General features: G+C 37.9%; 1 protein-coding gene across 3 annotated transcripts in view; it reads left to right on the top strand.

The window, feature by feature from the left end:
• The window catches only part of GRM1 (glutamate metabotropic receptor 1), a 402900-nt gene that overhangs the window by 321207 nt on the left and 65057 nt on the right, over positions 1 to 16636 (top strand). For all 3 annotated transcript variants that reach the window (XM_082474476.1, XM_082474477.1, XM_082474478.1), the window contains one exon: positions 12034 to 12280. In XM_082474476.1, the coding sequence (XP_082330602.1) occupies positions 12034 to 12280 (247 nt within the window). The remainder of the gene's footprint in view (positions 1 to 12033; positions 12281 to 16636) is intronic.

The following is a 16636-nucleotide window of genomic DNA, read 5'->3' as shown; positions in this document are numbered from 1 at the left end:
GGTAATAAAGAGTTCTGCTATCACTGAATTTTACACCCAGAACCAGACTTGCCCTCAAATAACACAGGCTTTGGTATAAATCAGCCTAGATTTCTTCTACCTTTACAGTGAGTTACAGGTATCTATTGTTCGTTCTTTCAATCTAGCCTCGGTTGTCACTAACCCCGTCCATCAATTCTGCTATCTGAGTTTTGAACCTTAGTGGTTAGTGGGTGCCAAGTTCTCTGCACTCTTCCTTCTTTCTAGAGTTGGCTACTCTTTTATGGGTGTTTGAGAATCAAGTAGATACATTGAAAGGTGGGGAGACACACCTATTTTATCTAAATTCCACGTCCTAATTGAAGTTAATTGTCTTTATTACACTAGAAAAAGTTCAATCTGAGTACAAAAATGAACAAGTGCATTTGTGTACACAAGTGTAGAGGAAGAATCATCTTGACCCCATCTGTGTTTGTCTCATATCCTCATCTAAGAATAAGTTGAAACCACCAGGGAAAAATCCTGATATGTTGTTCAATTATTTCAGTAGGACAGAATCCCATGATTGAGGCATCATCCAAGTAGGGTATAACTAAAAGAGTCGCATAGTCAACAGAAATATTATCTCAGAGATGCTAAATTCCACATGTTCTCAAGTGCACTTTTTTTTTTAATTTAATATTTATTTTTGGCTGCGTTGGGTCTTTGTTGCTATGCACAGGCTTTCTCTAGTTGCAGCGAGCAGGGGCTACTCTTCGTTGTGGTGCGCGGGCTTCTTATTGTGGTGGCTTCTCCTGTTGTGGAGCATGAGCTCTAGGCACGTGAGGGCTTCAGTAGTTGTGGTGTGCGGACTCAGTAGTTGTGGCTCGTGGGCTCTAGAGCACAGTCTCAGTAGTTGTGGAGCACAGGCTTAGTTGCTCCGGGGCTTGTGGGATCTTCCCGGACCAGGTATCGAACCTGTGTCCCCTGAATTGGCATGCATATTCTTACCCACTGCGCCACCAAGGAAATCCTCAAGTGCATTTTTGATGAGTGTGTTTTGATAAGCTTGAGCAAAGTCAGTTTGCAAAGACTTGACCCCAGCAGTCTAAGTTAGCAGACTAGGTTAACTACAGGCACTGAGCATGGGTGTTGCTTGAGAGAGTTCCTTGTGATACTTTGGAGCTTCTTCAAAGTCTGTTCTTATGTTGTATCTTCCAAACTGATATTACCAACCAAGACTGTATGCCTGCCTCAAGGGCCACTTGTTTAATTAGATTCTTCAGTTAACTTTCTGTGGGTATTTCCCCTTAGAAGAAGGTTTACTTTCAACTTTTTAAATGCATGGATGACATTTATGCCCAGAAGAATTGACCCTGCAGCAGTCTGGAACCTCAGATAAAAGCCTGGGGAATCAGTTAATCATTTCTTGTGGCTGAGGGTCATAGAATCTAGAATATTGATTCTTAGTGATGGGTTTCCTCCCAAATGATCTTTATCTGTCGGGTTTAGCCTTCTCTATGGAGTGTTGAATGGAGCATCTATAGGAAAAAGTCATGCAAAAAAAATTCTGCCTCTATATCAATATCATCCATGTGAAATAAATCATGACAACCTCACCATGTGATGGAATGTGTGGATGTTCTCTTTATAGATTATATATAATCTACAATCAGGGGCAAGTTTCATTCTGCACACATGAACATTTATTAATATAGCATCAAATGCAATCTGTCCATGAGCCTGCTGAGTAGAATGTCACTCTTGGGTTACAACTGAGCAAGAGACAGAGCAACATAGTACTTCAGAGTGAGAGCTCTAGAGTCAGCTGGGTGTCAGGCTAGTCACCACCACTGTCCAGCTGTGTGATCTTGGACAATCCTTGGATTTTCCATTAGTAAGCTGGGCATAGTAATATCACCCATTTAATAAGTCATCATGAGGTGAATAGATATTATATGTAAAGCACCTGATTAAGTTCCTGTCACATAGCAAGAATTCAATCATGTTACCTCTTGTTACCTGACACTAGTCCAGGTTGGATGCTAATGTTTGTATATTTTTTAAAAATAAAGTTTGTATTTTAGAAGAGTTTTCAATAAAAGTTGCAAAGGTATATCAGGGAGTTCTCAAATACCCTGCACTCAGTTTCCCCTGTTGTTATCACCTCATATTGCTGTGCTACATTTGCCACAATTAATGAGTCAACATAGGTGCATTACTATTAACTAAACTCCATATTTTTTTTTTCTTATTTCATCAGTTTTCCTTTTTCTGTTCCAGGATCTCATCCAGGGTATCACATTATATTTATTTTTCATGTCTCTTTGGCTCCTCTCAGCTGTGATAATTCTCAAATTTCCCTTGTTTTTGATGACCTTGACAGTTTTTAGGAGTACTGGTCAGGTATTTTGTAGAGTGTCACTAAATTTGAGTTTGGCAAATGTATTTCTCATAGTCAGACTGAGATTATGAGTTTTGGGAGGAAGACCCCAGAAGTGAATGGAGTTTTTATGGCTGAGTAATATTTCTCAACACAATGTACGAGAGTACACCCTATCAATTTATCACTGATAATGTTAACATTGATCACCTGGCTAATGAAGCACTTACTAGGTTTCTGTTTCTATCTGGTTTTTTGTACTGTACTCTTTGAAAGCAAATCACTAAGTGCATCCCACACTTAAAGGGTGTGGAATTATGCTCCACCTTCTTGAGGGCAGATTAGCTACATAAATTATTTGGAATTCTTCTGTACAGGACATTTGTCTCTTCCCCATTAATTTTTTTATTTAATTATTTATTTATATCAGTTGGACTCAAGAGTATTTATATTTTATACTTTGGCTTATAATCCAATACTATATTATTGATTTTCTTGCTCAAATTGTCTCAGCTTGGGCCATTGGGAGGTCTTTTATTTGATTCTAGAGTTCTTTTGACATATCTCGATTGTTTTATTTTTTAAGCAACTTCCTTATTTTCTGGCACTACAAGATGTTTCAGGCTCATCTTGTATACTTCCTGCCCCAGCCCTACAACTGGTTATTTCTCCAAAGGCATTCTGATCCTCTTTATTAGAGAATGGTGTTAGAATCCAAGATCTGGGCACTGGGCGTGCTTGTTATGATTAGGGTGTTTTTGCTTCAGTGGGCAGAGTTGGGAAGTATATAAATATATACCAATCCACATATAAACATATGTATGATTATTTCTATATTAATTCATCAGTACATATATTAAGCTAAATTTAAATTCATACTTATGCCTTTACCTCGGTTCCAGTACCACATGGTTTATTTTAGCTTTTTCCCTTTGCTTATCAGTAACCTTCCCCACTCCAACTGTGATAAACTTGGATTCTATCATCTGTCATCCATTTATTCATTTTTTTCTGTTTTGCTTTTTGTTTTTTTGGCCACGCAGCTTGTGGGATCTTAGTTCCCCCACCAGAGATCAAATGCGGGCCCCCAGCAGTGGAAACTCAGACTCCTAACCACTGGACCACCAGGGAATTCCCTATTCATTTATTTTTTCAACCTTGGTATATGTGTACAGCTATTTCAGCATTGTTTACCCATACCCTATGATAAACAACTTTACCAGTTAGAATATAGAGCTTATATTCCACTCCTGAATATAATTTTAATAGATTTGGATCAGCCCTGTGACCTCTCAAGGAGTCCTTCTTAATGAATCTATTTGTGTCATTCTTGTTTCTGTAAATATACCCTTCACAACCTGAGCAGAGTGACTGACATATCCAAGCAGATTTGCATAAAGTCTGAACCCTGTATGTGTTTTAGCAATAGACCCTGTTCAGAGCTTTTTGCCTGTATGTGCTTGACAACGTTAATCTTAGGAGCTACTCTTTTAATTTCTGTGACAGATATTGATTGAAGTCTCACTAGCCATGAGTTCCTATTAGGCTCTTAGGAATTCCAAATTTGATTCTTTCAAGAGATGCTGTTGGGAGACACCACATAAAAGGCAATATGTCATTCAAGAAATCCCAACCAACATTGGGACAGATAGCGTTTTGGTCTACATGAGCTGTAAGTCTACATAAAATATCAGTGTAAAATATCAACTAAGAGTGCCCTGCAGAAATGAACTTTACATGAAAATCCACAGTATATCTCATTCTTAGGTGATGCGGGCATGGTAATAAACCTTATGGCCTGTATTTAAACCTGTATTTAATCCTGTGCAGAACATGGAAAGCTTCTATTCCAAGTTTCCATTTTATCACTTGGCATATGAATTCCAGGAAAAAGGCTGAAGGATAGGATATCCTTAATATATCCCAAAGTAGACATTTTTAATGGTACAGCATTTTGTCAAGTTATAAATACTGTACTGTATAAATCAGAAGCCAATCATAAAAGTGGATTTGCAATACTAATGCCATATAACTTTTAAGGTTTTGTTTTGTAATAAACAAGACCCTATATTGGTTATCAGAAGATGCTGTTAGACTCTAATAGGTCAGAGATAAGTAGAGTTTTCACAAATAGTTCTTATATTTCTGCAAAATCCACTCTGATTTATTAGCTCAATCTAAACACTAAAGCATGAAACTAGAGATACTACAAAAGGAAACTTGAAATGGACCATAATAGCATTAAATCATGGAACTACCTTAAATTTGTAAAAGAAAGCATGTTTCCTATCACCCATAAATAAGTAGAAGTGGAGCTATGAGCATAGATATGCCTTCTTAGCATTTAGAAGAGACCAAGATGAATAGGCTTGGCAAGGATTCTGACCCAGCAGGTTGTTGAGACAGGAGTTGGTTCCTGATGAATTTTAACAACACCCTAACTTCCCACATTGGCTAAAGCAGCCAGCTCTCTGTAACATACTCCTTCTCTATGATTACCTGCCAAATGCTTATTGCAGACCCGTGGGGAGTGGTTTATAACTCCATGACACTGTTTTGTGCCAGATCAATAAAGGCAAAGGCGCATGAGAAGCTGCCCTTATTTTCTCTCTGTAGAGAAACAAAGAGCCCCACAGTTCAACTGAATGTTACTGACTAATCCTCAGCATCTCTTAAACTCTCCGGGGATTGTCCTCATTTGTTTTTCACATAACACTATAATTTTTTGAAATGTGAATTAGCTAAAATGCAATTGTATTTTCAGGGAATTGAAGGCTTACCATACATTATCAGCAATTTTCAGGGAGTCGGCTGTGTGTGTGTCATATAACTGGGGGATTTCTCTCTTTAACAATAGATTGTGATGATGTATTTAGAAAAATGTCTGTATTGTTCACATATGTTAAAACCAGGTGGGTTTAAGCAATAGAATTTCAGCTAATAACACACGCTCAAGTAAATGACCCTTACTTTCTTCTTTTCCATCCTACATAGGAGTTAATTTACATTTTAATAAACAGAATAGAAAATAATGGAGGGGTCATATTTTTCTGTGATGTGAGCTGAGAAAATTTTTAGGGAAAGAGGAAAGTATAGAGCCAGAGGAAAAAAAGAATTCAAAGATTTTAAACTTGAGCATGAACAAGGCTGGACTGTTGTGAATCTTACCACAAATTCTTCCTGGAAAAGCATAAGGAAAATTTAATAGCCAGGCCTTCAAGAAAACTTGACGACACTTCAGTCCTTTGAGGTCATTATTTTAAAAATGACCTGATTAATTTTCTCTCAATTAATCTGATACTCAGGTCATTTAAAGGAACATGAATTTCATTTTCTTTGCTTGATATGTTAACAATATAAAACAATTACAGTTCTTTCTATTTTGATCTGAATGGAGATTGTATCAAATTATGTATTGAATATATAATGCTCTCAGATAAAAAGAAGCAGTGGAGAGCTACAAAAGCCAAGAAACCAGAAGAATGTTTTCTCCAGGGACAGTTATGTTTACTAATGTTTCCCAAAACATTTCCTTGTTATGATGAGATAAAAGAATGCTTGTTTTGTTTCTTTTTATTTTGAATTTCATGCTGAGGGTCTAGATTTAAAAAGGCAACATAACTAGACCTACATGCATAGTGGTAAGGTTGTACTAATTAAATAGAAAGAATAGGCATCAACAAAGTACTCTATTGGAGTTCAACATTCTTTCAATTTATTTACTACGTTTTTCCACTTTGGACATTCAAACTGGGACGATATTACTAAAAATTCAGAACTAATAAACATCAAACTAATTGTTTTTCCTAACTGATGTCTCGTTGTCTGTTATAGAACTGCTCCAGCAGTTGGGCAGGGCTGCTATTGTATGCATAGTGTCACGTGGCAGGGACCGGGTCCAGCTCTGGAGGCCACTGCCTCTGTCCTTGGTAGCTGTGTGACCTTGAATTCAGAACCCCTGAGATTTCAGTGGCACAGCCAATGTATTTCCTTCCCAAATTTGAACCCAACTAAGGAGTAGACCCAGGAGTGAAACAGATGGAGATAAAATATAAGATATGTTTTATTAATAATGTGACTGCATACATAGAAAGCTCAAAAGAATTTATAAGAAATTAGAATTAATAAGTAAATTTGTCAAGCTTGCAGGATACGAGGCTGAAACACAGATATCAATAGCATTTCTCTATACTAGCAACAAATAATTTAAAAAATTTTCAAGTACACCAATTGTAGTGGTACCATAAAAATCAAATACCTAGTATCTGCATACTGAAAAATTACAAAACATTGCTGGTATAAATTAAGGAAGCTCTAAATAAATGGAAGCCTCTGGAAATGCTCTATATCATGATATGGGGAGCAGTTACATGGGTATGTACATATGTAAACATTTATTAATAAATTAATAAACATTTATTAATATTATAATGTACAGTAAAGATTTCTGCACCATATGAGTTATACCTCAGTGAAGAAGTTTTTAGAAGTTAACAAAAAAACTAACTGACAAACAAACAACAACAACGACAAAAACACAACAAACTGGATTAGGGACATGGATCAGATATGTGACCACAATAGACTTTTCAATACTAGATTAACCTGTCTAGCCTACTGGCACAACTGTCGACTACAGCCCACATTTTCCAAAGGCTGGAGAATCAACCAGAACCTTTGAGAACTGTCAAGTGCAGGCCTCCAGATGAGAGAGAAAGGAGCTGAGCTAAGCATGCCCAGTTTCTTTTTCTCAATCCTGCAAAAAAGATGAGTCACTCCCCTCTTCCCATTGAGTAAGACAAGAGGCCTGAGGTGGTACTAAGTAAGAATCTCTTCACAAAGAAGCATTAATAGAAGGGAAAGGGAAAGGTAAACATTTCTCCCCAACCTTGATTTCACTTATCTGTGCTTTAATCTTCTCATTTGTAAAATGGTGATAATAGAACAAAACTCATACAGTTTTGTAAGAATTAAAAAAGATAGTATATGTAAAGGACTTTGCTAAGTACCAATAAATGTGGAATTGGAGAAGCAAAGCATAGGAACTTTAGAGGGGGAAAGACATCTTCAGAAAGATAATCTGATCTACTTGTGGTATTTTTTAGATTAGGAAACTGAGACTCAAGGAGGTCTAGACACTTGTCCAAGTTCCATGGCTAGTTGGATATGTATCGTTGATATATTATAGCAGAACTGCCTCTAGTGTTACTGACTGCAAGTTCATGTACCCAATGCACAGTGAGGCCAAACAAACTGACACATCAGTTTGGAGCTGAGAAAGGTTTATTGCAGGGCCAAGCAAGGAGAATGGGTGGCTCATGCTCAGGAAAAAACAGAACTCCCCAATGGTTTGGTGGGGAGAAGTTTTTATAGGCAAAATTTGGGGTGAGGGCTACAAGGTGTGTGACTTTCTTCTGATTGGTTGGTGGTGAGGTTACAGGGCAGTGTTCCAGGAATCTTGTTCTCAGCCTAAAGTTACCATCCTCTACCTGGGTGAGGGTCTGCCTGCAGAAGAACTGGAGGATATTGTTATGTATATTCCTTAAGGAGGAACCAGGACCCTGCCCCGTGGCTGCACTATTGTTTCTTTCTTTTTTTTAAATTAAAAAAAAATTTTATTGGAGTATAGTTGCTTTACAATATTGTGTTAGCTTATACTGTATAGCAAAGTGAATCAGCTATATGTATACATATATCCCCTCTTTTTTGGGTTTCCTTCTCATTTAGGTCACCACAGAACACTGAGTAGAGTTCCCTGTGTTATACAGTAGGTTCTCATTAGTTATCTATTTTATACATAGTATCAATAGTGTATATATGTCAATCCCAATCTCCCAATTCATCCCATGCCCCCCCTTGCCCCTTGGTATCCATATGTTTGATCTCTACATTTGTGTCTCTATTTCTGCTTTGTAAATTTTGTAGAGACATGGATGGACCTAGAGACTGTCATACAGAGTGAAGTAAGTCAGAAAGAGAAAAACAAATATCGTATATTAACGCATATATGTGGAATCTGAAAAAATTGGTATAGACGATCTTATTTATTTGCACTAATGTTTCTTGACTGCTCCTCCTTTCTTTTTGCATTTCCTCCCTTCCCTGATAAGCAACTGTTTGAGTCTGCACTTTGGAACTCAGGGAGGGTCAAGGAGGCTGAATGAAGCCTATTTCTTTCAAACAAGAAACTGGGGACATGGAAAGGATTCAGAGCCAGGAGAGCCCCACAGGGTCCTGCTCCATTTCACTAGGTCCCAGGTGTTTAAGTGCCTAGTTCCGAGCTCTTTCTTTCTGTTACCACTCTGTTACCACTCTGCTGAAGAGCCATCCTAAATGGCAGCAGATGGAATTGCCAGCCCTTCTCCCCACCACCGTGGATTTCCTGTTTTCAGAAGGTACACAGTCTGTTTCTGCCCTCATGGAGGCTCTGTGTGCTGCCATACTCAGGCAGCAATTTATAGCCCTTGTGTTTTGCAATAAGAACAAGATTACTATTTAGAATCAAGGTAGCTATTTTCACAATCTGCTGTGAAGTAGTTAGGCAGGTATTCTTTTGAAGGTAAATAAACACAGTCAACTACAATCATTTGATTCCATTTAGTATATTAGAAAATGTACTAGTTTAATGATACCCTAGTGGCCTGTAATAGTTAATGCACCACAGAAAATGAATCATAAAATCCCCTTCTTACTAATAACTCTGAGACTAGTGTTATTAAAAAGACACTAAACCCCAGGGAATCAGAGTGTTTTCACCTTCCCACCAAGTGACAATATGATTAGCTTGGATTCTCTATTCGCTGGTCATGAAAATATAGGATCTTTGGGCAGAAGGAAAACCTGTATCATATTCTGTTTGTTTGATGATAAATTCTTGCAGCATCATCTGGGACTGTTGCTATGGCAAAGAAAATGGTCCTGTAAAGGCCAGGTGATTTTCTAACTCTGTCACGCCTTCCCAAATGCTAGTTCATCATGAACTGGGATAGTAGCTGAAGAGAGACTTCTTACTGATGGGAGGTAGCCATCCCCTTCATGTGCAGACCCAGGGGACTGGAGGGGTAGGGAAGTGCATGTGTCGCTTTAGATTTACACAAACACACCAGCTGTTTGTGTTTATTTGGAAAAGGGTTTGAGTTACAAATATTCCCTGAAAACATGTGCCTAGCCTCCTGGTTTTCTGTATGATGAATACTGACAGGATGGGCTTCTTTGTCTTAATTTGCAGTTCATAGATTGAGTGCTAGTACTTCTACTCAGAGAGACAGCTGTGCACATTTGGAGCAATCCCAGGGAGAAGCCCTCAAAAAGCTTGAAAATGATACTGGTGCACAGAAGGATGCCCTGTCCTCAGTCGCCAGAAAAGTGTCTCCTCTGTAGACTTCTATATCTACACCCATGTTTCTGCCAACTTACAGAAAGAACAAGTATCAAGGGGGCATTTTGATACCATTGCTCTTTCCTCACTTATAAACGGTGGGATTCATGTCTCTTTGGCAGGATTATCATGATATCATTATTTGAGTATTGTATATAATAAACACAAAAAATAGTAGCCAGTATTACTATTAATGTGTATGTTTCCCATTAAAATAAGACAAATGTAAAATTAGTTTAAATTAAGAAGAATATTCCACTAATTGTTTATTGTGTATATGTATCAATAAATATACATATGTATACATGAATGTATATATATTTACATGTGTTATTTTATGTATTTTCCATATATATATACATATATACACACATATCTTACTCATAACATCAGTAAATAGATACAGTTGGAAGTCAGCATGGCTCAAGAAACACATCACCATTTGACCAGTTTGCCTTATTTACACCAGTGTTTCTGGAATAATTATTACTCACTTCACTCAGAAAAGTAACCCAGTTTGGACAATAAGTTATATGATAGCCCTAAATAAGGATCGAAAGGAAAACATTGATCTCAAAGAAATCCAAGACCAGTTACAGTCTGAATGCTGATGAATAAGGCATCCACTAGACAAGACAGCTTAAGAAATTTGTACTGGGGGCACCAAAATAATTTTTAAAATATATAATACATCTTTAGTAGCAGTTACCAAAACAAAAACAAAACAACAGACTCAGTGGTCATAAGGTTTGTCCCTAACAGAGAAAAGAACGCATATTTTTTGACAGTTTGCTCCTAGGGTTGACTTTAATAGCTGCCACTTCAAGTAGATGGTTTTAGTAGAACCCTTTAAGTAGCTGCTAGAACCCTTTCAGTAACTGCTGCATTGAAGGTTATTTTGCCATCCAATATTTGTCTATTATTTTTCTTCTTTAACTCCTGGTAATTTCTCTAATTCTAACAGCTTTAACATTTAGCTCCAGCACTTAGAAGTTTCGGGCTGTATTTAAAGGCTCATTTAAAACTTATCAGACCGATGGCATTAATTTATCTCTTTTATATCCCAATATAAAAAAGAGGGAAAGCAAACTAACATTTAAGACCCAGGGGTTCTGGGTGGCAGACATAAATTACCTTATTTCAATGACTTTGCAGTTTTTTCAAGGAGGGTGTTTGTTTGCTTTCTGCTTTACGTAACCTTCTAGACTTATTCTGTGCAGTTTGATTTTAAAATGCCCCTTCTGCCTCTCTTACTCCTATTTCCTCTTGGGATGTGTTCTTTCAATTAGGAAAATATTACTTTAGCAAATCACACTTTTAACAAGTTCTTATTAAGCAACACTGGAAGATGAGTTAAAATTGAAATTGTCCCCCCTTCAACCTGGCCTGGGTATTTTGTATCTCATTCTTAGGGTAGATGCACATGTACCTTTTTTACATTTTCAACTATACCTAAATAGATTAGCCTTAAATAGAACTCTTTGGAAATGTCTTATTTCATCTCAAGCTCAACGGCAAAGTCAAAACTCTTTACCATTTCTTCTAAGTACTTCAAGCTCTCTAAGTTCCTAAGATACTCTGTTATTCTCCAGCCCAGACACCTTAAGGTTCAGTGACCTATTTAGGCTGTCACCTGTGACATAGGTGGAAATGGTTGCAGAGTATTTGAAATTCACAGGTAAAACTAAAGGTTTAGATTAAATGTGTAGTATGACTCTTCCATCAAGAAACATTTTACCTGAGTTTCTAATAATTAGCAAATCTTATTCAAATATTTCTGTACCACCGACCGTATGGAAGAAGAAATTCATACTACCTAGTTCTTCTTTTTACTCTAGGTTTTTTTGGTCCTAGAGATGATAAAATTAGTGGACTCATCAAGAGAAAATATTGGGGTTTAGATAATGCACAAACTGATTTACAATGGATTGTGGGTTGTCACAAAGGGTATAAAAAATGCTTTTCCAGGACTGTGATATAGGGAGACTTTTAATATAAGTCTCCGTGAACCCAGAGGAAATAAGAGCTATTTTCATTGCTCCTTAAGGATTTCCTTGCAATATGTGAAAGTTCTTTATTTTCACCTCTGTGGCGTTTGTTTTATATGTTATAAAGCTGTTATTGAATTCAGAAAATAAAGTTGAATAAACTATTTGCAGATAGAATACACCAGAGATAGTCACAAATACAAAGCTTGAACAGGTAGGTTTGGCTTTCCCTTCTTCTGAGAGGCCTGAAAAGCATTTGAGAATTAAACATGCAGGTTTAGACTTCATTACTGCAACCTTGGTAGTGATCTGTTTTTATGTTACAGGCAATGAAAGCTTAGAAGAAAACTATGTCCAGGACAGTAAGATGGGGTTTGTCATCAACGCCATCTATGCCATGGCACATGGGCTACAGAACATGCACCACGCCCTCTGCCCTGGCCATGTGGGCCTCTGTGATGCCATGAAGCCCATCGATGGCAGCAAACTCCTGGACTTCCTCATCAAGTCCACGTTCATCGGTGTGTCTGGAGAGGAGGTGTGGTTTGATGAGAAAGGGGATGCTCCTGGAAGGTAAAGCAGTCTTTTCCATAATGGATCTAAATAACCCTGTGATCCTCTTCGAGCCAGACAGACGGATACTCTGGCTCCCTTTGGTTTCATGGTTTCTGGGTGCCATGAGGACAGACGCAACGAGATAGCTAAAAAGAAAGGGCTAATGTTAGATGGAAATTACATTATAAAACATTGAAGAACTTCTTATTGGTAAATACCCACAATCCTGCATCCTACAAGTGCCACCCCCCTACCTCCCCCCACACACATACAGCTATCATCCCTGGTCTTCCCTTAGAATGCCTGGGACCTCCCTGCAAGCCCAAGATACTAAGGAGATTACATCTGACCAGCAGGACCCTCCCTGGCACTGCCAACGTCAGGTCAGCCTCCTTCTAACTGATTAGTCCCAATACTATACTGGTTGTGGAATATTTTAATATTATTCCTGCTTAAAGAGCTTAATATATGACGAGAACCAGGTCTTACATATGTATCCCTTTTTTTCAGGTTAACTTATGTTCCTGCTAACGTGTTTCATGGAACAAGAAAGGAAAGAATTTTCTGTTTGTTATTGAGTCTCTTTGGCTTCCAAAGAATTAATCAAGAAGCAAAGGAAAATTAAATCTAACTAACTATATATATCTTTCCCAAGTCATTTTATATACAGTCTCTTCTGCAACACTTGCTTTTATAGTACCAGTTAGCTCATATGTAATTGGTATGCAGAGAATGATATCAGTATAAACAGTAGTTGTGTTCTTTCATAGGAATTTTCTTAGGCAAGGGGATGATCAGAACAGTGGGATAAAAATTAAAACCTGCAACAGGAAAGAAAAAAGGCCCTCAGTCTGGCTACTGCACAGTGTGCCCACAATCTTTTTGTTTTTTCCTCCTAAGCCCTGTTATCTTTCAGTACATAATTTTGCAAAATGAGAGATTTTAGAAAAGCATATGTTGTGATAAAACAGATCATCAAATCATTTAATCCTCATTGCTGTAGGCATATCATTATCTTCTTTTACAGATGATAAAACTGAGTGTCAGAGAAACTAAGAAACTCACCTAAAGTCACGCAGAGAGTAGCTGGTAGAGGCAGTGCAGTCCGAATCTGACACTTGTAATCTTTTTGCCACATCGTGCTGCCTTTTAGCTAATCCTAAAATTAGGCAAAGTTGCTGGCAACCTTCTTAATGTCATTTCAAATGTACTGTAAGAGACTATTTGACCCTAAATAATTCTCCACATATCTCTTCCTTTCATGTAAACTTAAAGTTCTACATTTAGAGAGTGCCTTGCGGGGCCTAAGTGGATTCTCCCTGTCAAAATCCAACAGCTCCAGGAAGGATAAATGATATAAGTAACACTCAGCAATTAAAGCGATGAATTTATCAGATTGCTTCCAAGCTGCCAGTGAGGTGGGAGCAGCTTTAGATGAAAATGAGAGTGGGAAGGATGGAATGATGCAGGGCCTGGGCGTGTGGAAAGCTTCCAGGAGCTGAGCACCTTAAGAAATGGTGCCAGAGGAAAAAGTGATTCAGAGCACTGACGGCCCCCCCCCCCGCCCCCCTTTAAACCCGTGGTTGTAATCCTGGATTCTACTGGAAACCAGGTTCTATCAAGGATTGGATTTGGAATGGAAACCTTCCTTCTTGATTCTATAACATACACAATGTGCCTAGGATAGGGCCAGATGCATTTCCCACACAGCGTAGACATGAGTTTCCTCCTCCTCTCTCTATTTGTAAACTATCCAAAATATAGGCCCACAATTTTAGCCTTTTTCTCCTTCATCTTTAACTGCATATTTAAATCAAGAGTTTTCCCCTGGGTCCCTTTTCAAGGATCATTTCCACAGGCTTGAAATTGGTCAGCTTCATCTGTATTCAATTTCTATTTCAACCACTTCCCTCTGTTTCTGTCTCCTGTCACACCATCATTCATGCTTTTGGTCCCTCTTGTAATTATTTTAGTTAATCATCATGCAACATAGATTGAATGCATTGAAAGGATGCTGTAAAGTTGTAATTTACAGCATGAGGATATTCCAAATAACCGCCAACGTGCGAGAAGGGACTCTGGGGTCAAGAGAAAAGAGCAGTGTTCATTAACATACACAGCCCTGGGGAAGGCCTCTTCTCAGTAAGTCAGTATTTTTCCCTTGGTATTATCAAGCATTTTTTTTTCTCCAGCTTTTGGGACTTTTTAAAAGTATGTTTTTATACCAAAATATTGTGAATTTTTCAGTTCCTAAATGCTAATTAAGCGTGAACTGATTTCTCCTATTGAAATGAGGAAGTTGAAATAAAAGTCTTAGGAAACTGATTTACAGGAAAAAGATATTCTAAAGCTAGCGTTACACCTAAGCCTGCATTGAAAGTATGTAAGGAGATTTAACAAGGTAATATGGAGTAAAACATAAAGATTAAAGGAAATGAAAAAGGGAATTACTCATACCAAACACTCACAGCAGGCTCTGTAACCATAAGGAGTTTAAAATGGAAAAATATTGGAGGTGTAGATTAGTGTCCTTGATCAGCAAGATGAATGCGAGCCGTCAGCCCACAGTTAATACCCACATGGATATCACTCAGAGAGCTACTCTGAGAACATTCTGGTTTGTCTCAGCAACCAGAGGAATGAGAACCCTCTATTAACCAAAAATCAGAAAGCAGAGAGGTGAATAACACGCTCCAGTTGCACCTTTCTCTCTTCTCACTCCACGTAAGTTTTGTTCACCTGGAAAAGTAGGGGAAAGACTTCCTTTATGCCCCGAGAGTCCCCTTTCCCTTTAGGGAGCTGCTATTTATAGAAATTGCCAGGATCTGATTGTGGAGAAGCCACTAGCCATCCTGTGGGTGACAGGATGCATTTGCACATTAAGAACAGGCAGCAAAGCTATTAAAAGATTTTAGTTGTCTAGATAAAGAACTAGGCCAGATATAGCCAATAGGTTTCAGATGCCAGCTAAGGTTGACTGGTAGTAGCTTCCTGGAGTGCTGGGCTGAGGAGGATTCTGAGTGTGTATCAGGGTTAGAGGGAAAGAATTCCAGGATGGGTTAGGTAGGGATATTATGGAGAGGAGGAAGAGAGCTGAGGAAGAGGAATATGTGTTAGTTAATTGCCATCTATTTCTTTGGGTCACACACAAAGAGTAAGAGATATTGCCTCATATTCTAGTGCAGGAGAGTGAAGAATGCACAGGTACTGCAGGAAAGAACCCCACTTTGCAGAGCCACTGAGGGAGAGTCAGGCATCCATTTCTGGGCAACTGCCACTTGAGTTATAGTTTCCTTGGAGTAAATAGCAACATGGAAAGAAGATTGAAGAATACCAGAGAATTGTCAATAATCGAGAGAGAAATAACTATGACAACACAAAGATGTTCTCATTTTCTTATAGTATGGAAATAACCAGAGTATTTTAGCGCATTAATAGTGCTACTAATGTGAATGATATAGTGATATTGCCTTACATATGTATTTCTCCCAATTGCGAACAGCTTTATGTTAGTAAATTCCCGCAAGAACCCCATGAGCCTTACAGAGTTTAGTGACATTCCTAAGTAGTATAATCTACTATTAAAATATTAGGAAAGAGATTCCAGCTTATACATTCTAATGTCAAATGCTGTGTTTTTTCCACCAAATTGGAAAATGCTGTCCACTGCCCACACTGGGAAATGATGTATCTGGTCCCCAGAACACACTCTGGCTACAGTGAAGATTTCTAAATGTAGATTTTACCATTGTGCAGCATTGCAGCATTTGAAATAACTGAAATAACTGACACCAATTACTTGGATTCAGAAATGTTTGTCCTGATCAAGGAAGAGACCAGTTTAAATGTCAATGCTCAAGATGTTAAATCCCAAACATCCTTGCTAATTAAAGGTGCATTTCTCAGATTTTGTGCTCTATTAGCACCTAAAATAAGTTCCAGACTTGGTAAAACTCACCTCTTTTAATCCAGTGTAATTAAAATGGCAACTGAATGTGAAAAAGGAATTTGGAATAAAAGTACTTAAGCTAAAAATTAGTGTTCTGAAGAATTGTTACTTGATCAAAGAATAATCTAGTGAATAATGATTTGAAGGATATGGTGATCGACTCAGCACATATAGAATTTTTTTGAGAATAAGCAGAGAGAAAAGTACAAGAATAATATATTCTTTAATGAATATGGATGATACACAAACAGAGACTGAAGGATGGAATACACATTTTGGAAAATCAGAGGATACATAACTAAACTAAATAAACTAAAATACTGACCGTAGCTGGCATTAGGACATGGGATGATTCTAACTTTTCTCTTTCTTCTCTCTATTATTACCTATTTACCAAATTCCTTTGGTTTCTACATCATGTCCAT

Source organism: Balaenoptera physalus (genome assembly GCF_965194825.1).
Source record: "Balaenoptera physalus genome assembly, chromosome: 9".
NCBI classification, from domain to species: Eukaryota; Metazoa; Chordata; class Mammalia; order Artiodactyla; family Balaenopteridae; genus Balaenoptera; species Balaenoptera physalus.
The sequence above is the reverse complement of the archived record's forward strand: the minus strand, read 5'-3'. Positions and strand labels throughout refer to the sequence as shown.